The following is a 22,496-nucleotide window of genomic DNA, read 5'->3' on the forward strand; positions in this document are numbered from 1 at the left end:
TAATAATCTCCCAACATTACTGAAATGTGCCATGTTTTTCTGGTTCATCCATTAACCTTACAAGTACTTCATGTGTTACACATTCACTGGTTGTAATCAACGGTATTCTGAATTTTTACAATGGGCAATAAAATGTTCATCAAAAAATGTAACATTTTGTTGTGAAATGTTAGATTTTTAAACAGCAAAAGTTCTGCAATATCTTTTCGTTTAATTTCCTCCCCTTTTTATTATGCTAGACGCACTCTATCACTAATTCGTTAAGACTCATTTGTTCTTACTGCAAATCTAAATCAAGAGACTTGAATTATGGATGAACGTAATTGTATTACAGCAGGAAAACAAAGCTGCTCTTCAAACCAGAACTAGTGAGAGAAACACTGATGTCATTGTAGCTAAACCAGTTCGAGAAGAATAGCTGTTTTAAACTGTTATGGTATCATAGCAGAAGTTTGTTTTTCCTAACACGCTTGAGAGCCTTGGAATTTCAGTCCAGCTTGGGTGACGTATGAAATGTGTTTCAATCAACAATCCCCAAACAGATGTGAGGCCTCACCTCAAGAGTCATGAAGCTGTCTTCATGTGGAAGGCAGATTTGAGCATAAGCAATTGTCTTCACTTTACATAGAAAAAATTTAATTCAAGTGCTATATGTGTAACCACAATGCATGCTTGCACTACTAAAGCCTTCTGTACGCAAACCATTCAAATCATAAAATGCAAGTACTACAGTAGTTTAAATGTCTAGGGGAGAACTAGGAGACTTGGTGTTATGTCTTAATTTCCTGCCATCGCAGAAGTACAAACAATTGATTAAATGGTGTTAAAAAAGATACTACATACCGCTGCATCTAGGGAAATATAATGCAGGTATGAAATACAGCTTGACAGAAGATTCAGGCTTAACGATTTCAGCATTTTGCAAAGCAAAGGAAAATGAAAAGAAATGAAAACACAAAAGATGACAATAAGAAACTCAAACATAAGTCTAACTGCCACAGTTGACTCAGAGGGGACATTATCAGTAAAAGATATAAGGAATTTCTACCTGCCAAACAACCGTCAAATTGCTCCTATATTTAAATAAGCGTGTCCCATTAATTGTTCCTTATCAAGTTGCTTTCTAAGCTACATGGGTAAAGTTCATGACACAGAATGATATTACACGGATTACAATGTACATTCTGAACAGTGCTTACAGGTACAGAAAATTTAAGTTCTGCTGAATATATCACAAGTCTACATATATATTTTTACATTTCTGACCCAAACAAGCACAGACACATCTGGGTACACGAACTCACAAACCTTGACACCTGACCTTGGAATTATGCCTCAGAGTGTTCTACTGCATTAAGTAACGGCTTCTCAGTTTTGCAATATGCACCAGTGAGTCATATCGCGTCCAAATGTGCAGCAGGTTTATTTTGGGAAATTGTTGTGGCCCCTGCATTAAAGCCAGCAAAGCTCAAGTTGTGGTTTTCACATGCGCTCTCACAGTACTTGTGTTTGAATCCACCCAGTTTCATGAGTTCAAACTTATTATTCCCGGATGAGACGTGCTATAAAAGAACAGTGCAACCGGCTAACATGCAAGTAAAACTGTCAGATGGGCATTGTGAAATATCGTAAAATTAAATTGTTGCAGCACAGCAGTGAGGAAGGATCATCTGTGCTGAACTGGTCTCTCTCATCCCCTTAAGGAGTAAAGCACAATTATAAAGGGTGTCCAATTATATATTATATAGGGTGTCCCATTTATATTTGGCGCATTCATATTTACCTGTGTCATATCAGAACAGAGTTATATTTATGACTAATTTTATTTATCTTTTACAGGTAAGCCGTCGAAGATTTGAAAGCTGGATGTACCAACACAAATTAAACTTGTTGAACACTTCCTTTAGGATCGGTGGTGTACAGAAGATTGTACATCATTTACAAATAAAAAGTCTAAATTATAAAAAAGTAGACTTGTAAAAATGCGTTTAGAGTATTGTAAAACAAGACTCCCATGTTTGTACTTCAATGTAATTTAATACATTGGTGGCTTTCTTTCACAGCCTTTGTTTTATTGCACAAATAAATGTTGCCCAGCTATAAAAGGGATTCCCCAGAATAAAAATAACACCAGCTGTGAACAAAGTTCAAAATCCCAGAAGAGAAGTGTGATGTATGACAGACTGTACGTTTAGCATAAACACACCAGATAACACCAGCTATACTGCTCACAAGGTATTCAGATGCGGTTCACTCATCCACCATTCATGCTGTCCCCCAAAGCTATGCTCCTGAATCAGAGTAACTGGCGTGTGTATAGGCATCCTTTTGATCTGCAAAGCTCACTCCATTTAGCTACAGGTGCACAGGGGGTTAAAAACATTCAATGCCAGAATCTACTACAGAGGTACTCTGTCCCAGAGTATCACCAGTTGTCACGTAATAGCAATAAAATAACACGACTAAGTGACCCAGATATTTAAAACAGTAATCAATACTATTGGTGGGATTCTAGAAGCCTCCTGATCTCCCTAACAGCCAGCAGATAGTACTGCTATGTTGCACCAAATAGTTATACTGGGGACTTGGTGGCCTCGTTCGCTGTGCTGTTAGTTTATCCGTCATTTTCAACCTCTGAGCTTTGGTCTGAAGGTAGAATATTTAGGCTTTTCCATAAGACAAAATCAGTCAACAGAACTGATAGAGTTTGACACAGAAACATGAAAATGTACACAAATACTGTTATCATTTATAACATTAGCAAAATGATAATTATGTTTTGAAACAAATCTGTATGTGTATTTCAAAAACAAGACATACAAGCCTCCCCCCCCCCCCCCCACCCCGTGATGCCCACTTCGTGTAAATGTGTAAATGGCTTCTAGAACTTTGCCACTCATTACTAACAATCATTTTGTGCCTTTGTGAAACCTGTGTATGCCACAGCTTCTCAGGCAGGGGAAAAAGTGATTAGGGAAATCTGTGCAACGCAAGACCACTTTAGCATGTAACCAATAAACCGCACACCAGGGCGACCCCAAGAGAGTTCCTAAAAACAATATTCTTTTTAGAAATTTGAGCTTGCCGGTTTATTTAATTGTTTGTTTAGATCAAAAAAAGATCTGAAAAAAAGAGTGAAATTATTGTAATGGTATTATTTTCTAAAGTGTTACCTAATACTCATGAATGAAGAAACTATACATAATACATTTAAAATATATTTGTATTATGTTCCCTTAATCAACATTATTTCATCAGGGACAGCCACCTACCATAAGAGCTGACAGTTTGTTTTCTTTTTATTTCTTGAAAGTATTGCTTGATCCTTACAGGAGTTTGTTTTAGCAATAATTGAAACCCATGAAACAACTATTAATATAGTGTTATATTAAAAATAAGGAATACAGACATAAAAATAAGACACACAAGCACAAAACACACTGGGCACAAACACATCAGTATTATGTAGCTTATTGAATCAAGTGGGCCTTAAAGCAAACAGTAAATAAAAGGCAAATATTTATAGCATAACCAAAAATCTACTACGGGAAAAATGTCACTATTTTCTGTATTCCCATTAATGTGGTAGAGCAAGTGTGTACTTTCCTTGTCCTGGTGAAATGCTATGTCTACATAATACAGCTCAGTACTTATCTGCCCAAATTCCACTAATTATTGACTTAATTGAACCAGTTTAGCAACTCGTACAGTTCCTAGAAGTGTTGAATACTTGAAAAGACCTATAAAATATTCTCCATAAGCCACCCCTCTGGCACAGTGATGACAATAACAATATGATTTTACTTTAAATAAGAGACTGTTCATAACTACCACCCACCTACAATTTTTCCTCACACAAAAGATTAGAAGTATTGTCTTTTCCTGGTACATGTGCTAATAGAAAACCTAAAAATTATACTTGTACTAGTGCTAACACTAGTATTGATCCCCTGACCACCACATCTAAAAGTTGTGTAAATCAACAAAAATGTAAGCAAAGAACAGATTTATCCCAGGGGTAATAAATCAAAGACTAGAAACCTGTGACCAAAATGGCTCAGTAATTCACTTAAGAATAAGATAAGGAGAAATAAGGTACTTTATAAAATGTATAAAAATGTATAAAAAGAACAGGACTAGGATGAAACCAAGTTCATTATAAACTCTATAAAAAGAACAAGACCAAGATAATTACAAACCAGAAATACAGTAGAAAGGAATATTGCAATGGAGGCAAAAACAAAATATTTTTTTACAGTATTACACAGCAAAAGAATATTAAAAGACAAGGTAAAGTGTCTCGGAGATAAAATGGGTAATGTTTAGATCAATACATGGAAAGGACTGTGTATTTAATCAATATCACTTGGCGTTTACCAAGAATGAACATACAACATGCATCGGGCTGAGCAAACACAAAGCCCTATATTAAACATTATTAGCACAGAAGTCCATACAGATACTAAAAGCATTTCGGAAACTAATCTCAGGGCTCTAATGCTATTCCACCAATTGTACATAAAAGAAACAAGAAATGCTACTCAGACACCATTAACAAAGCTCTTCTAATATTCACTCAAGACACGGGTAATGCCCACTGCATAGAAAATTACTAATGTAACAGGTTTGCAAATAGGCTGATAAAACTGATCCCAGTCATTATAGACCAATACGTCTAAGGTTATATATGGTTATATATAAGATTATAGAAACATTAATTAGAGTTGTAGAACCACAGATATGGAAATAAGATTCTTGGAGATAGTCAACATAGATGAGATAAGATAAAGTTTCTCTCAAATTGCAGGTAGAAAGCACTCAATGTATTGGGAATGTTTGAATTAAGACCTGGGTAAAAGAAAACGGAGAGTAAATAAAAGGAGTGAATACTATAACTAAGGTTTACAGATAATGCCAAACTAGGTTGGATTAGCAAACACTGTAGAATGTGCAAAAGAAATGTAATTTCACTTAGATAGAACTGAATTTGATGTAGACAAATATGGAGTATCACATGCAACTAGCAAACACAAACTACATGTACAAAATGAGACACAATAAGTTTGAAGATGCTAGTAATGGTCTAAAAATGCTGAGATAGATCTAAAAATGTTCAGGTGTTTAAACTGACACATACTTTACATCTTTTAGAAAATATGGGAAAGCAGACATGTTAGAATAAAAAGTTGAAAACTTAGCATTTGACTTAAGTCATGTTAAATTTGTTCACTAGTTGTACAAGTAAAACCTCATTTACATTAATGCGCTCAGTTCTGATCACCACATTACACTTTACACTTTAGAGATACATTCCTTGGCTAAGGAAATGTCCTTCAGTGAGATTATGAAGGGACCTCATTCAAGTATTCAAAATCCTCAAAGGCACTTACAAAGTCAACTCAGTGAACCTGTACAGTATCAACAAAGAAGCATGATTTGGAGGACAAAAGTGCAACCAAAAACAAGAACCACTTCTTATACACAGAGGGCTGTGGGAGTGTGGAACAAGCTACCCAGCCATGTTGTCAAAGCTGACAGATGACCAGGGTTCTTCCAAGAAATTTCTGGATGAATTAAGGTCATCCAGATCTTAAATGGTGGTAAAAAAAAATGGCTTAAAAACGACAGTGGAGGCTGTGAAAACAGTCACAATGCACTCCCGCAGAGAGAGAGAGAAAGAGAGAGAGAGGACACAGGGGTGCGAAAACCGCGCAGCGCCAGGCGAATGCACAACTTTAATGTATGGCTTTCGGGCTCACGTGGATTTGCGCCCTACACCCTGCGGTACCGCTGTGTACATACAGTACGAACATGTTGTGATATCTAGAAATATAAAAAATGTCAATATAATGCCAATAATATTTGCTATTTTAGTTCTTCAAAGAAATGTTTATTTGTTAAAAGAAAACTCATGGCAACAGCTAGATTTGAGCACCCGACCTCAGGGTTATAAGTCAGTCACTTAAACCATCACGCCACCGATGCAGTCATGTGATAAACACTGAAACAGCAATACATATAACAATGGAAAGTCTTATACTGCTGTTTGTGCAACAGTACATGAATACAGTTATATCGTTATTAATTTATTTAGATCCGCAAATCCATATTATTCCCTATAAATCAAATTTTAAAAGTATGCTTTTGTTTACTCTGATAATGAGCATATTCACAGAAAAGGTTAAAATGATCAATTTTCACAAAGTATATAAACATACAGTAATATGGTCAGAAGGAGCACGTAAAAATGTTTCCGAAATAACCACATGCAGGACTTTGATGCTTAAAATGTTTAGGGAGACATGGAATACTGGTGTGTATTTTTTCTTTAAACCACCAAGACCAACAATATACAGTACAGCTTACATAATATGTTTATGTTTCTAAATTAATATCGTTTATGAGCATGTGAAAGGCATGGTGAATCGGAGATTCTCAAGACGTACTTTGTATGATTGGAAACTAATGCGTGATCGGATCTACGAAATGCTGTGGTGTTACTTTTTGTCAATGAAAAAATAAAGTATTTTCGTTTACAAAGACGATTACAAAGAATGTGGACCAGGGTAATACTTTTAGACCTTGTAAACCAGAGTTTACAGCTTGTCCAAGGTAATTCATTATTAATACTATTAGTAATATCTTCGGTAAAGACTTCGATGCATAAAATATTTCCGCATAATTAAAATATTTATGATAAAGGTGGTAGGTTGACTACTTTTGTCCAGCTGAGCAATCTTGCTTTAATAAAATATACCAACTTTTTAATGTATAATGATTAACATGCTGTAATGCACAGTTTAAATTTAAAAGTCTAAAGAGTATACAACTTAAATTCTTAATTGAATAAAGATTGTCCCTCAAAAGTGATCGAGATTCGAAACCGGGTGTTTTCTGGTGACAGCTCAAATGCTGTACATGAGGGGTTAAGCTTTATTAGCTCCACCTGGAGGTTTTAACGAGGTGATTCCGGATACTATTAAAATAATCAAATTTGTATACGGTAAAGCTCGGTATGACGCGAAATTATGCGTTTTGATGCGACACGCCCACCGCGTTGTACCACAGCGTATCCCGCTTGTTTTGAATTATGTGCTACAGGCACATCCACAAAAGACAAATCTAAACCAATCTCCAAGACAAAGTTTTCCTACTCTGCAAATAAAAATCTCCATACATGAGAATTGAATGTGAGATGTCTATAAGTATACAGTATGTACACAAGAATGTTTTAGAAATCTTTGTAACTTGTTTTTATTGGTGGGCTTGCGAATGGAAAGAAAAAATAATACAAATTAAGTTGCAAAATACTACTAGTATTACTAATTTGATAATAATAATTCCTCGCGCTTATATAGCGCTTTTCCGGACACTCCACTCAAAGCGCTTTACAAGTAATGGGGACTCCCCCCCTATACTGGGGCATCAGGACCCACGCAGACCACAGGGTGAGCCTACCCTATTGTTCCCACTAACACCTCTTCCAGCAGTAGCCTTAGGTTTTCCCAGGAGGTCTCCCGTCCAGGTACTGACCAGGCTCACACCTGCTGAGCTTTAGTGGGTTGTCAGTTGCAGGGTGATACAGCTGCTGGCCTGATTTTTAGAGGAAGTTGAGTTGAAAATTTAGAGGTTCCAAACTTTCTTTACCCCAAAGTACATAAAATAACCATCTTTAAATAAATACTAAAACTCACAAATAAGGGACTGATATCTAGTGTCCACCTGTAACAGAGCATGTAGAATCAAGCCAACAGTTTGAAAGGATATTGTATCCCATGGCTTTAGCTTTGCTGTAACAATATGTGGAGTACAGTGAATTAGTTTGACCCAAGATGTCTATTAGTACCACTCCTTTGATGACCTGTATCATGTTGCGTCATGTTTACCTGCCTCAAGGCCTGTTTGACAGCTGTGTAAACACTGAGACAATACCCATTGTAAGGTAATCCTGCTGGGAAATGCAAACATCTAGCTAGCACCACCAGCCACAACAATATCATACTCATTCATTGTCAACTGGTTGGCAGTGCATAATTAATTTACTCATTAAGCTCATAAGAATTTACATATACTGCACCATATATCTTGATATGCTATAGAATACATGTTGTTGGGATAACTTAACTCTCTATGGGAGCTTCAAGTTTGAAATGTAAAATATGCAATTTGACCACATTTACAACTTAATGGATGAACGAAATGAGTGAATAAAATGAGCTCCATGTCAGTTGCTTAATTTGTAGAGTGGGTAAGGTTTTAACCATTATAGAATACATCTATTATATGCAAAACATTGTATAGACGTCAAACCTTGAAGACAGCTGGCATTCAATTATAATAATACAGGGATGGTGTGAGCCTTGGTAAACATACAATCCGTTTATGTGTTAATTATAATGCTTATTTATTGCATGTTATTGGCAGTCAAAAGGCAGCTGTAAAAACAAGGTTCTGACTCTCCGTGGTCATTCAAAAATCCCAAGACGTTTCTCGAAAAGAGGAGGGTTGTAACCCTTGTGTCCTGGCCAAATTTCCCCCTCACATTTACCTGTCATGGCCTTACTAATAATCAACATCAATTAACTAGATTTATCGCCCAGGTAGGGGCTACACATTAGTGATGGTGGAGGGGAGTCCCCAATACCTGTGAAGGGCTATGAGTGGAGTGTCAAAGTGTCGCAGAAAGCGACAGAAAAGCGCTATAAAAGCATAACAATTTTTTTTATGCATCAGCCCAAGGATGACACCCTTTTTACAGTATAGTGAACCCATCATTAGTACCCACATAAACAGCAGAGTGACTGGCCCCTACAGACCCCACTAAAACCTCTTGCAGAAGCAACCTCAAATTTCTCAGGAGGTCTCCCATCCAGGTACTGGCCAGGCTCACACCTGCTGAGACTCAGTGGGTTGCCAGTTGGGTATGTCAGCAGGGTGATATATTTGCTGGCAAGTATTTCATATTTTCTATCCACTTACTGTATTTTTTAAGAATGCACAAGAAAATATTGGTTTCACGGACAGACATGAATGTTCCCACAGAGGGTTATATGAACACAAAAAGTTTGTGTAATAGGGGAAAGAAAAGAGTAAAGGCAAGTGCAAATTCAAGGACTAAACCTGTTGCACTTGCAGATGATAGAAGAACAGAAAGGGTGCTTGCAATATAAAAAAAAATCTAAACTGCTATCCAGGACTGAGTAGTCATTTTCATAATAATAATAATAATAATAATAATAATAATAATAATAATAATAATAATAATAATAATAAAATTGCTTACACGAACTTCATATAGCACTTTTCTGGATAGCAGTTAAATAACAGTGGTGAAAAATCCGTACAATCTATCTTCTTAATGCATTCTAAGAGTGCCATACAGACTTTGTGTCTCCGTGTTTGACTTGACCCATCGTAATATTGGCACAGGAAGGTTTTCTGCATCATGACTGCTGCACCATCTCCAGCTTCTCATCCACAGGGAGAGGAGAATGTCCTTGATAATGAACGACAAGCGGCTGTGCGTCACCAGGCCCAGGATGCGCTACATTCCTGATTTAGAGTGTGGCTTTACAGAAAATCCCTGCAAATCTCAACTTTCCACTTTCCAAATAGCAGCATATATTCATTTAAAATTTGAATCCTGCACACCAGTGAGCCTGCTGAGCTTAAAGGCACGGGCTGGCAATGGAACATGGAAGTAGAAGCCCATCTCGAGATACGTGCAGGGCAAAGTGTGTTTTTAATCTTCTCTCAGCCTGCCCTACCACTGTGGTACCCCACCGCAAATTTAAAGCATTTGTTGAGTTTGTGTTCATTCATGATTGCCCTAATACATAACATTAGTTAGCAGAGTGATAAAATCTTATCAAAAAATGAAACCAAATAACAGTGATACCACAAGTTTCATAATGTCTCTTCTTCACCTTAAAAAGATTGCTTATTTTGTCTAATGAAGATTTCTGAATGCAAAGCAGAGACACTTTAAGTCTCCATTTCAGTTAGTTTGGAACCCATTTCGTCATTTAATTTCCAATTATAACAACAAGCAAACCCATGTGCCTCTTTATGTGGTGGGGCTCCATGTTGTAACTGTCTATGCACAGCTCATTTAAGAAAACCAAACGTTTGGAATTAAAGACAGGGTGGAACACCGAGCCAACATTTTAAAAACATATTTTCCACTACCTTGATGAAATATGGCACCGACTATGTCACTACAAGTTTGAAATATGACTCAGTCTTTTTTTTCAGAATGCAGGTATGCTTTAGGGCTCATATTATCCTGGAAGTTTTCCTCCTGGTATATTCTCTCCAGGCTTCATACAGAAGATTCCAAAAACTCTGCACGTCTGGCAGAGTTGTTCTCTCAGAAAGATTGTGTGTGCACACACACACAAATTGATGCTAAGTTCCAGGTTTTTATGGGGGCCATGCAAAACCTTTTTTCTCTTTTTTTTGGCATTATGCAGATTATCGTTTGGGAGGAAACCAAAAGGCAAGTCAGTCAACTGGCATAATGTTGAAACACTGTGGTGGGATAATGTTCCTGCTTGAACACATGAATACATTGAACAATACAATATTTTAGATTTTTGTAAAACACAGGCCTACTTGTTTACAATATTTGACTAAATTTCAGGCAAAACATTTGGGCATCCACTGTCGAAATAAAACAATTTGTGACAGCTTTTTTGTTTTACAATCTTTTCTGCTGGTCATAATTTTATCCAGATCAAGCGTAAAAAAGTTATATGTGCTCAGATCAGAATATTCCAAAAGCTTTCAGTGGGAAATGCAGCATGCACAAAGCGTTTCATGCATTTTAAATACACCTCAATTCCTTAGGTGACTCCAAGAACATCTTCTCAGTCACTTTTGGAGACTGGCCCTCAAATCTACCTCAGGACATAAACCAGTCCGGTGGTCCCAATAGAATCTAAAAGAATACAGATTTGTAATGATGGGCAATTATAGAGACAAGCCCAGGAAGTGAGAATCCTGACTGAAATCTAATTTAAACGGTATGTGAGAGGACTCTCCATGTTAGACCCTGCTCACACACGCGTCTTAAATAAGTAAACCAACTCTGGTATTGCCCCTAGAGTGTCTTACCACGTGTGAACAGTGTTCAGGGGGCCGCTTCTGTTCCCTGGCCAACCTACATGGGCAATTTCCAGAAATTCCCTCCTGTTATCTAATATGAACACAGGTGTGTCGCTCTGGGCAAAGTTTTGTGCTTCATATAACATCATCATAAAGATAGAATTGTTTAAAAATGTGCAGTCATGAAATGCTCATACTATGAGTATGTAGGAAAACAACAGTAATAATAAAAAGGTTTTATTAGAAAATAATATGAATAGAGCACCAGAGAACATCCCTTTTTAAAATACTATAGTCCATATCTATATCTATGTATGTTTGTATACTGTTTCAAGACCTGCATTTTTTCCCATTGTGGCTTGTTAGAGATATATTCAAAGAGTGGCCAAGAGCCTTTTACAATTACCATACAATATAGGTTTGTTCCTTATCGGTTTTCAGAAACATTTACATTTTCCATTGAGTCACTGAAACGCTGAAATGTGTCAGCAATGAAAGGTGAACAAATGATCTCTTATTGAAATAAAAAATAGATAAAAATCTTAGAATATACTTTTTCTTTCTATAAAAACCTTTAGAACTATACTCTTGTTTAACTATCTTACAATGACTTAATGAGGTAAGCACCTTTTAGTTCAATCCCAGGCAATTATTACAGTCCCAGCTATGCTCAGTGGTATCTTCCAGAGTATAAGAATTTAACTTTTTGATAATAACAGCTACTCAGGACTTAAGTGCGAGAACAGGAGCTAGCTTTCAACTATTTGTTATTCTGTGAGCGTACTCTGCAGGATAGACCCATTTGAATGATTGCCTTTTTTTTTCAAGGGGTCTTTAATAGGCAGGCAGAGATGGCTCTTATATACTGTACAAACATGTGCTGAACAATCATGTGTTCTGTGGAGGGACCTTTACGATAGTTCAAGCCTCACTTCAGTTGTCAATAGTTAAATGTACCATATAAACACATGCCTCACTTATGTGTTTAAAAGGCATATTTTTAATTTAGTTAACTACCTCAGCTCATGAAATGGACCATGATAATAACAACTATACTGTAGACTAACGCTTCATATTACTGCATGAAAATAAAATAAAATGCATTAAACAGAACTATTACAATTGTTTGACCATCAGTTGGTTTCACATCAGGACACTGTCTACTCTACCACTGAACGGTAAGAAACACATTTTTTTATAATTAATAATAATTCCTTATACTTATACAGTGCTTTTCTGGACATTTCACTCAAAGTGCTTTACAGGTAATGGGGACTCCCCTCCACCACCAATGTGCAGCCCCACCTGGATGATGCGACGGCAGTCAAAGTCCACCAGTACGCTCACCACACATCAGCTATCAGAACAGTGTGATGAAGCCAGTTCATAGATGGGGGTTATCAGGTGGCCATGATTGGGAATGGCCAATGGGAAATTTGCCCAGCACGCCGGGATAACACCCCCACTCTTCTCAAGAAATGCCCTGGGATTTTTAATGACGCAGAAAGTCAGGACCCTGGTTTTATGTCTCATCCAAAGAACGGTGTCTTTTTAAGGCATGAAACCAGCTCCTCAAAGTTTCTCAAAGTTGTTTGAGATTTAAACTCTTTCATGCATTTTCAGCAGGCAACGTACAGTAGTTGATAGCAGGCTCGTTGATTATTTCAGCTGCGATGTTCCAGGCTGCGGAAAAAGACTAGGCAAACGATGAAACCAAAGTGTTGCAGCAGAAGGGAATACAGTGCTTAGCCTTTTAAAAAGACATTTCTTTAATGAACCATTTATTTTGAAATGCTGTATTTACAGTGCCTTGCGAAAGTATTCGGCCCCCTTGAACTTTTCAACCTTTTGCCACATTTCAGGCTTCAAACATAAAGATATAAATTTTTTATTTTATGTGAAGAATCACCAACAAGTGGGACACAATTGTGAAGTGGAACGAAATCTATTGGATTTTTGAAACTTTTTTAACTAATAAAAAAATGAAAAGTGGGGCGTGCAAAATTATTCGGCCCCCTTGCGTTAATACTTTGTAGAGCCACCTTTTGCTGCGATTACAGCTGCAAGTCGCTTGGGGTATGTCTCTATCAGTTTTGCACATCGAGAGACTGAAATTCTTGCCCATTCTTCCTTGCAAAACAGCTCGAGCTCAGTGAGGTTGGATGGAGAGCGTTTGTGAACAGCAGTTTTCAGCTCTTTCCACAGATTCTCGATTGGATTCAGGTCTGGACTTTGACTTGGCCATTCAAACACCTGGATACGTTTATTTGTGAACCATTCCTTTGTAGATTTTGCTGTATGTTTGGGATCATTGTCTTGTTGGAAGATAAATCTCCGTCCCAGTTTCAGGTCTTTTGCAGACTCCAACAGGTTTTCATCCAGAATGGTCCTGTATTTGGCTGCATCCATCTTCCCCTCAATTTTAACCATCTTCCCTGTCCCTGCTGAAGAAAAGCAGGCCCAAACCATGATGCTGCCACCACCATGTTTGACAGTGGGGATGGTGTGTTGAGGGTGATGAGCTGTGTTGCTTTTACGCCAAACATATCGTTTTGCATTGTGGCCAAAAAGTTCGATTTTGGTTTCATCTGACCAGAGCACCTTCTTCCACATGTTTGGGGTGTCTCCCAGGTGGCTTGTGGCAAACTTTAGACGAGACTTTTTATGGATATCTTTGAGAAATGGCTTTCTTCTTGCCACTCTTCCATAAAGGCCAGATTTGTGCAGTGTAAGACTGATTGTTGTCCTATGGACAGACTCTCCCACCTCAGCTGTAGTTCTCTGCAGTTCATCCAGAGTGATCATGGGCCTCTTGGCTGCATCTCTGATCAGTCTTCTCCTTGTCTGAGCTGAAAGTTTAGAGGGACGGCCAGGTCTTGGTAGATTTGCAGTGGTCTGATACTCCTTCCATTTCAAGATGATCGCTTGCACAGTGCTCCTTGGGATGTTTGAAGCTTGGGAAATCTTTTTGTATCCAAATCCGGCTTTAAACTTTTCCACAACAGTATTACGGACCTGCCTGGTGTGTTCCTTGGTCTTCATGATGCTCTCTGCGCTTTCAACAGAACCTTGAGACTATCACAGAGCAGGTGCATTTATACAGAGACTTGATTACACACAGGTGGATTCTATTTATCACCATCAGTCATTTAGGACAACATTGGATCATTCAGAGATCCTCGCTGAACTTCTGGAGTGAGTTTGCTGCACTGAAAGTAAAGGGGCCGAATAATTTTGCACGCCCCACTTTTCATTTTTTTATTAGTTAAAAAAGTTTCAAAAATCCAATAGATTTCGTTCCACTTCACAATTGTGTCCCACTTGTTGGTGATTCTTCACATAAAATAAAAAATTTATATCTTTATGTTTGAAGCCTGAAATGTGGCAAAAGGTTGAAAAGTTCAAGGGGGCCGAATACTTTCGCAAGGCACTGTATATGATTTTTTTTAAGGAAACCACTTCCCTTATTCTGACAATTATTAAATTAAATATTGATCTCTGTATCAGAGGACAATGCCTGACTTCTACTTTTTTCATCACAAAAACACAGTGTCTGTGGGGAATGCAAGGCAAACAAGTAAAATAAACTTTATTGTCCCCCGGGGGAAATATTTTATGGACACGCATTGCTTCTGATCATCTGCATCCATCATAAATACATCAGACATTACATCAACCGCTATTACACATGTATATCTGATTTTAAAAAAATGCATGACTTTGAAACACACAGTTTGTTACAGCAAATATTCATATCTATTTGATCTACTTTTGGGAACCCCAAAACGTTTACCAGAATGAAGAAGTTGATATTCAGAATTAAGGAGATTAAAAGGATCCGATTTTTTTCCATCTGACTAATCATGTATTGTTCAAAAATTTGTGTAAGGAGGAGTGCTGATTCACTCCCATAACCTTCATTGCTGTCTGGAAAAGAAGGGTGATTTTTTCTCTTAATTGGACCAATAAATTACCAAACCACACTGTTATACCATATCTAATAATGTTTTGCATTACAGCCTGGAGCATTATTTCCTGTCCAACTTCAGTCACTCTTAATCTTCATAAAAAATACAGATGCTGCTGAACTTTGGAACAAACACTCTCAACCTGAGTAGTCCAGCTCAGGTTCCTATCTATGTATATTGTATATTCTTAAATTGGGGACGGAGTGGTGGCTCTGTGGCTAAGGATCTGTGCCTGTAGCTGGAAGGTTGCCGGTTCAAATGCCATGGCTGGCAGAGGAATCCTACTCTGTTGGGCCCCTGAGCAAGGCCCTTAACCCCAACTGCTCCAGGGGTGCTGTACAATGGCTGACCCTGCACTCTGACCCCAGGCTTCTCTCTCCTTATCTGTGTGCCTGTATGTCTCATGGAGAGCAAGCTGGGGTATGCAAAAAGACAAATTCCTAGAAATTGTAAAGGGCTAATAAAGTGATCTTATCTTAAATACTTACAGCATATGAATTAAACAGGTTAAAATGTTCCTTGTGAATCACTACATATGAATGGTCACCAACAGCTTTGGGATTAACCACCATTTCTGTAGTTTTCTTTTCACTTTCAAAAGCAGGTTTTGTTTGTCACGCCATTGTACAAACTAATGAATTTCTCACATATGCATAGACAAACTGCTTTCTCTATACATTAAGCCAGGCACAGCTGTATCATCTGAGAATTTATCAATATAGATGCCTTGACTATTGACTATTGTACATTCATTTGGATATAGTGTGAATAGAATTGGTGAACTCACACAACCCTCAGGAGGACCTTAACTAATAAATAGGTGCTCTCAAACATATAAAAAGCTATGGAAAAGAAAGATATAGTCTGCATCACACAGCGTTCTAAAACTAATTTTAGGTTTAGTTAAATTAAATGCAACTGGGGCTTTGAATTTTAGTCTTAACACTTAATTGCTGGGATTCTGTTGTCTTAAGGAGTTACAGATGTTCCTTGTTTTCATCCTACAGTATCTGACTGAACTCACTGCTCTGAAGTTTGGGTACTGGGTATCGTTTTGTCACATATTAAATTATTTTCAATTATAAATTTGTGACCCAATAAACACCATCAGGGATTAATATTACACAGAATAAGAATTTGTGCGGGTGAAAGTAGTTAGCATTGCTTCCTCGCAGACCTGGGGCTCTGGTTCAATTCTGGACCTGGGATGCTATCTGCATGGAGTTTGCATGTTCTACCTGTGTCCTACATTAAACATTACCTGGATTTTATCCAGTCATGAACTGTATCTAAATTTTATATAATTGTTTTTTTAATCTGATTTACTTTACCTAATTTAGTGTCACTGGAACACACTGGAAGATTTCAACAGTTAGTTATACAAGAACCTACATTAGATCATTGATATACATGCAGAAGAACAGTGGTATCTAGTACAGATCCCTGTTGCACTTAATTAATCATATCACTCCAATTTGAGCATTTAGCTTTTATCTATACTCTGTTATATTTTAATTAATTCCCCATCTAAACATGTTTCCCTGAATTCCTACCAACTGTAGTTTGAGAAGTAATCTTTTATAAGAAGCTTTTTTTTAAAAAAAGGGTACATTCCTTGACTTAAAAAATGTTCAACTCTGACAGGCTGAAAGAACTAAATCTTGTTAAACACAGAAGATCAAAAGAAAGTAAGAAATGTATTTTTCTATTACAACAAGGGGCACGTTTTTCACCGTAAAGTTAATTATGAAAGACGGTTTGCACAGACCTCATTCCCCCATCCTACTACAAGGGCTAATGGTGTGCCTAGCCCCATCAGCAATTCCCGAAAGGGGCAAAAATATGAGCACTTCTTTCACATTTATCTAAAAAGACACAGTGAAGTAAAAAATTACGACAGAAAAAGATAATAATGGGATGTCCAATATCACTCAGCATACCCAGCAAAGGTACAAAAACACCTTTGAAGTAACAAAAAAATAACTGAAAGGTTCACTGAAATAACAAAAACACCTAAATAACTGAAGGGTTCACTGAAGAACAGATTTTATTGGGTTTACTTATTTTTCTGAGTGTTGTGTATCAGTTTTGTTGGGGCAACTTTGGTTTTCACTACTAATTTAAAAAAATCTAAATTCGAATAACCTGATTTACAGTTGGGGCTTTGATTTTTTAAAATGAAAAATAAACCAGGTTTATCAGGCCGCTGAGATCTTAAAGCACTGTACTGCTGTCTCTTTTTTGTGTCGGGACATAAAAAATGGAGGAAGGCAGACATCTGAGTGACTCACAATGAGTTGTCTTTTTGCGTAGGCTTGAGTGACCCTTAAATGTTTTTTTTTAGCACCTACCTATTGTTCGCCTCAGTTCCTCGCAAAGACTGATATGCGGCAGCTTCAACATCTCCTTCCACTTTTTACTTCGGCCATTCCTCTTCCCACCACCACCTGCAAGGGAAGATGAAAAGCTCAGTCAAAGCGAAACCAGGCCTCAATCTCAGAAGAGAAATCATTAACCACTTATAAGAAATAGCAAGTCAACAGGCTCAAAAGTCAAAGATGCTCATCTAAGCCTTAACCTGAGCTCTGTGATGCAGACACTGGGTTTGAGGCTGTATCATATATGATATGATATATGATATATCATGTAGAAAGCTGCGTCAGCTTACATGCAAAGGAACAAGTAAAGGTTTATGCCATGCTGAAAAGAAAAGAACATGTTTTGGCTGTGGAGCCTTCTTCAAGTGTGATACTTTTCTTCTCTTTTCGGCATGGAATAAACCCTTACTTGTTCCTATCATATATCATATATATGATGTATATAACATATAATGTTTGATATATGAGATATATATTATGATATATGACATATATGTCATATATCATAGACTGTGCCATATCATTAGCAGATTGAGACGGGGATCCCTCTGTGTGGTTGGACACTACCAAGGCTAGAGTTGAATTAGCCCCCCAAAGGACTCTTGGCAACTGGCAAAACAGCACACACTGCAACAGCCATGGCAACCTGCAATGTGAGGGTGTTCTCAGTGCAGCCCTCTTGTACAGGACTGCCTAACCTGTCACATTTTAAAATACAAATGTCTCAAAGAGGTGTGGCTCAAAGGAGGAGTCAGTCTAGGCTTCTTCATTGTCTCGGTGTGCACTGTAGTTGCAGGGCTCATAGCTGAGACATGAATATATACAACTGGTAAATAACCGGCTATTCAATTTTTGTTAAATCCAGAATGTGTGCTTGGGCCAGCCAATCCTTTCCTGGCATGAATAAATATGTGAAGAATGATGAATTTACAAAGCCAGAAAATTGCCATGCATGAAAGGAAGTATGAAAACCATTTGAACTTTTAAGAGTTTGATAATTCTATACAAATTCTAAATTTACTTCCACTTATTTATCATTAAATTGAGAGTACAGCTAATTCTATTTTCCCAGTCAGTGAAAACAGCTGTATGGTTTTAGCTATCACTTCTAGGGGTCACACAGCGGCACTAAGTAAAGTACATGTAATGGAAAGTTGTAAAGATAACATGGGAGGGTTCATAAGAGACATTACATTATGTTCCTTCCTAATAAACTGATGTTTTGTTTAAGAAATGTGAGAACCGTTTTGAAAACCCCATATGGCAGAAAAAAAAAGAAATTATGGTTTAATCAAAGTGATTCTATCAAATTTACCACATCTTAATGTTGTGCCTGAATTACCTTTTGGTGCATTTGACTTTTCTTGAAATTGTGATTTTGCACCATACTGAAAAATTATATTTAGGCTTACAGAGAAGTCTGGTCTCATTCCTAAAGAAACTGTCAAGAAAATAGCTCTTTCAATAAGGTAATTCCAGAATCATACAGCTGTCCAAAACTCCTTCATTCAGACCACTACAAGCTTATTCTCTTTCTGGGAAGAGGAATTCAAAATTAAAGTGTATAAATTACATTATTGGAAGAACCAAATATATTTGGCAATACATTTTATCTTTACTAATTTGCCCACATCCTAAGAGGAGAATTAGACGTTACTGTAGAAAATTAACTCTCTGCGTTCTAACTCAAGCCCAGATTTACTCAAATATGCTCGGCTTTACTGTAAGAAAGAGACTATGATATTCCATATAAACAACACTAAAATACAACGTTTAAAAATATATTTTTTAAATTTCTTCATCTAAAAAATTCAACTTCAAGAAAGAAAGAAGATAATTGTAACTTCAATTACTTTTAGAGGAGGTCAGGTATAGTATAACAGGATTCTCCCTCTTCATGCATGTTAATCAAAATGCAAAATTTCTCTTATAAAGTGTCCCAAAGTCATTATCTCTGAGCGGCATTTTTCTTTTAACTTTTTTACTTGCACTTTTTAAAGGGGGGCATAAGGGTGTATCGAAGTTTTAGGCACCAAGCTCAAGCAGCCAAAGGTCTAAGTTACAGTAGCTAAATCTTTGATAGGCATTTCCTGATGACGATGATACCCATGTAAAAAAGTTATAAATACAGACAACAAACATTTCATACGAATCAATTAAACTGGTATGACAATAGTGGCCTTTATTACAATGTGTAATATTCATGTCCCACTCTTCTTCCTAAGAAGTAGAAAAGCTAGATAAACGTTTGGTCATTTGAACACACTATCTCCGAATCTCAAACACTGAAAGGCCCTTTTTATAGGAAATGCAAGCAATTCAAGCGTAAAAAATAAGCAGGAGGAGAGTACATTCCATCATATGACTTGATCATATCATTGCTGATTTTTTTCTTTGGTCAAGCCGAATTATGGCAGCAGCTTTCCTGTCTTCTAGCCTGATTACATCAGACCACAGCCGCTGGTCTGACTAGGTCCAGTCGGAGACCTCAGATCCGGTCAGTCCTGAGATGGGACACACCTCCAAGGAAAACCAGCTTGCTGCGGTGAGCGATAATGCACCTTTAGGGGGCTCTCTTCTGCCTCGACCTGGACTTTTATACCGACACCCCGTACAGTGACTGGAGACACCAGTGCCATCCTTCATATGGGTATTAAACCAAGGATATGGTGACTTGACATGGTCCGTAAATTGATAAATGGAGTGGTTTCTAATTTCATAAATGTGCATATTTGCACAATACACATTCATACGTGTCGTGGTTCTTTACACTGTTCATAAACACGGTGTTAACCATGCGGTTTCCAGGACAAATATGCAGAAGTTTCACTTCTGTTTCACTTCTCCACCTGATCTGTTGTGGTGGGAAGATCAGCGCATATGGGCTATTGTACATGATCCATGTGGGAGCTGCACTTCACTGAAGGATGAAGTGTTTCCCCTTCCTCTGTAAGCAAAACACTATAGGTTCCTTTGGGATGAAAAGTGCTGCATAAATGCAAGGAATTATTACTATTATCTCCATGGAGAGTTCTAAAAAACACCCTTGGGCACACATTCATTAAGTGTCAGGTCAAAAGCAGTTGACAGGCGTTTCTGTGAAATGCATCAAAATGTGACAATTATCATAATTATTATCATTTACAGTACAAGAAATGGTTTAAAGTATAAGCAGTAAATTACAGCATAAGCACCATCCTTTATTCTAATTTACAGCACACTTCTTCTCCTCTTACTACAAAAACTACAGGCTGCCCGCTGAGCAGGAAAGAATTTCAGCGAGTGATCGTGTTAAATCCTGACTCACGACGAACTCCAATGCCTGGAAAATTTTTGTGCCGGGACAAGCAGCGAGGATACAGGTTTTCAGAAGGTCCTGACTAGAGGAAGGCACACGGGAGGATAACAGACAACAAGAACCGCTCGACATAAGATGAAACGTCTGCTTCACATAACATTCTGGTTGTCTCGCTCACATAGAACATATCGGGAACACTTGGCAAAGGGCGAGAAAAACACAATTTGGCTCCCTGCTCTGAAAATGTCATTCTGTGAATGAAACAATGTAAATTAAGCAGCTAATCATGTGCAGCGGATATCAACATCCGCTCCTTGAACCGGAACGCCATTCTTGTAAAGACTGTGACAGAGAGGGAATGTGTTCTCGCCAGGATCCCCTAAGTGTTTCTGCCTTAATTCAGTTATTACAATCCAAACCGTTACACGGGGAGACTGCCAAGGGCAGCCAAAACGGGGAGAGCAAAAACGCTGGCCTCCTTTGTGAAGCAACATACGGACCATTGGCAAGAACAAAAAACTAAGAAAGGCCTTGCTTACAACTCTTCGAAACCAAAATATCCATGCGATCTCAAACTCAGCTGACATTGTAAAATTTGTTCTGAAATAATTAAAGGTAATGTTGTGTGACTTGTGATTTATAGCTCTTACACATTTTTATACAGTCCTCATTTCAAAAGGAAGTGCATACACAAATGGTTTCTTGCCTTCTGCTTATTCTCTAAGCTGGTATTTAAATAGGAGTTGGATGCATTTTTATGTTAGAATTCCAGCTTGGGCAATATATCAAGTAAATTGTTGCTGCTTTTGTTGCTTAATTTTTAAAGCAGTTTAAATTTAAAATGTTTGCCCAATAGATTGTACAAAAAATGCTGTAAACCGGTCAGTGCTATACAGTACATTTAACATCACCCTTACAGGTTTTCCCCCAGTTGGTCACTGAATAGCACATAATATTGTTTCAAGTAAAATAAAATTTGGCTAAGATGAGGTTTTTTAGTGTTTTTTAGGCAAACTTTTCAGTTCCAGGCCTTTGCAGCTTTCCCTTAGGAATCGCTCTGCCTTTAAGGAATTTTGTTTATCCATACTTTAAATACAGGCTTGGGCCAACAGGAAATATTACAAAATCATCAATTTTAAATGACATAACCCACTAAACAGTCAAGGAGACAATAACCTTAGCTCTGTGTGAATTTCTCAACAATGAGGAAACCTGAGACAGAAAACAGTTCCTAACATTTAAATTAATTCACCTTTCTGTATTATGTCCCACAGATTTAAACCTTCTGTTTCGCTAGCTTTTTATTATGTTTTTTATATTTCTCTGAAATTCTAAAACATGAAATACCTTTTCTGCCCTGTTTCATTGTTTCACACAATCCCACATTTCTACCACCTTAAAGGTGATTTAACACTGGTATTTCACATTAGTGAAATACCAACGTTACTTTTTTTAGGAACTTTCTGCAATTTTCCTCACGGGATCAATAAAGTATCTATCTAAAACATTGACACCTAAAGACAGTTACTGTCAGAGTGCTGTAATACACTACATAAAAAAGCAATTAATAAAAAGATAAGAAAACATCCCTTTTCATCTACCTTACAAGCAAAGGACTTTGTCTCTTGTAAACAAGATAAAGAACTTATTTGTCACAGAAATACTCCCTCATCCTCATATGATTCCCGAACAGAAGCAAGACACTTTAACAAAAGGTTGGTAAAAAAAATAAGCTAAAAAACAGAC

General features: G+C 37.4%; 1 protein-coding gene across 1 annotated transcript in view; it reads right to left on the reverse strand.

The window, feature by feature from the left end:
* grk4 (G protein-coupled receptor kinase 4) overlaps positions 1 to 22,496 on the reverse strand; it is a 100,680-nt gene that overhangs the window by 43,302 nt on the left and 34,882 nt on the right. The window contains exon 2 of the mRNA XM_088629695.1: positions 17,426 to 17,521. Coding sequence (XP_088485821.1) covers positions 17,426 to 17,521 — 96 coding nt within the window. The remainder of the gene's footprint in view (positions 1 to 17,425; positions 17,522 to 22,496) is intronic.

The sequence above is a fragment of the Lepisosteus platostomus genome, chromosome 1 (genome assembly GCF_059453375.1).
Source record: "Lepisosteus platostomus isolate fLepPlt1 chromosome 1, fLepPlt1.hap1, whole genome shotgun sequence".
Lineage (NCBI taxonomy): Eukaryota > Metazoa > Chordata > Actinopteri > Semionotiformes > Lepisosteidae > Lepisosteus > Lepisosteus platostomus.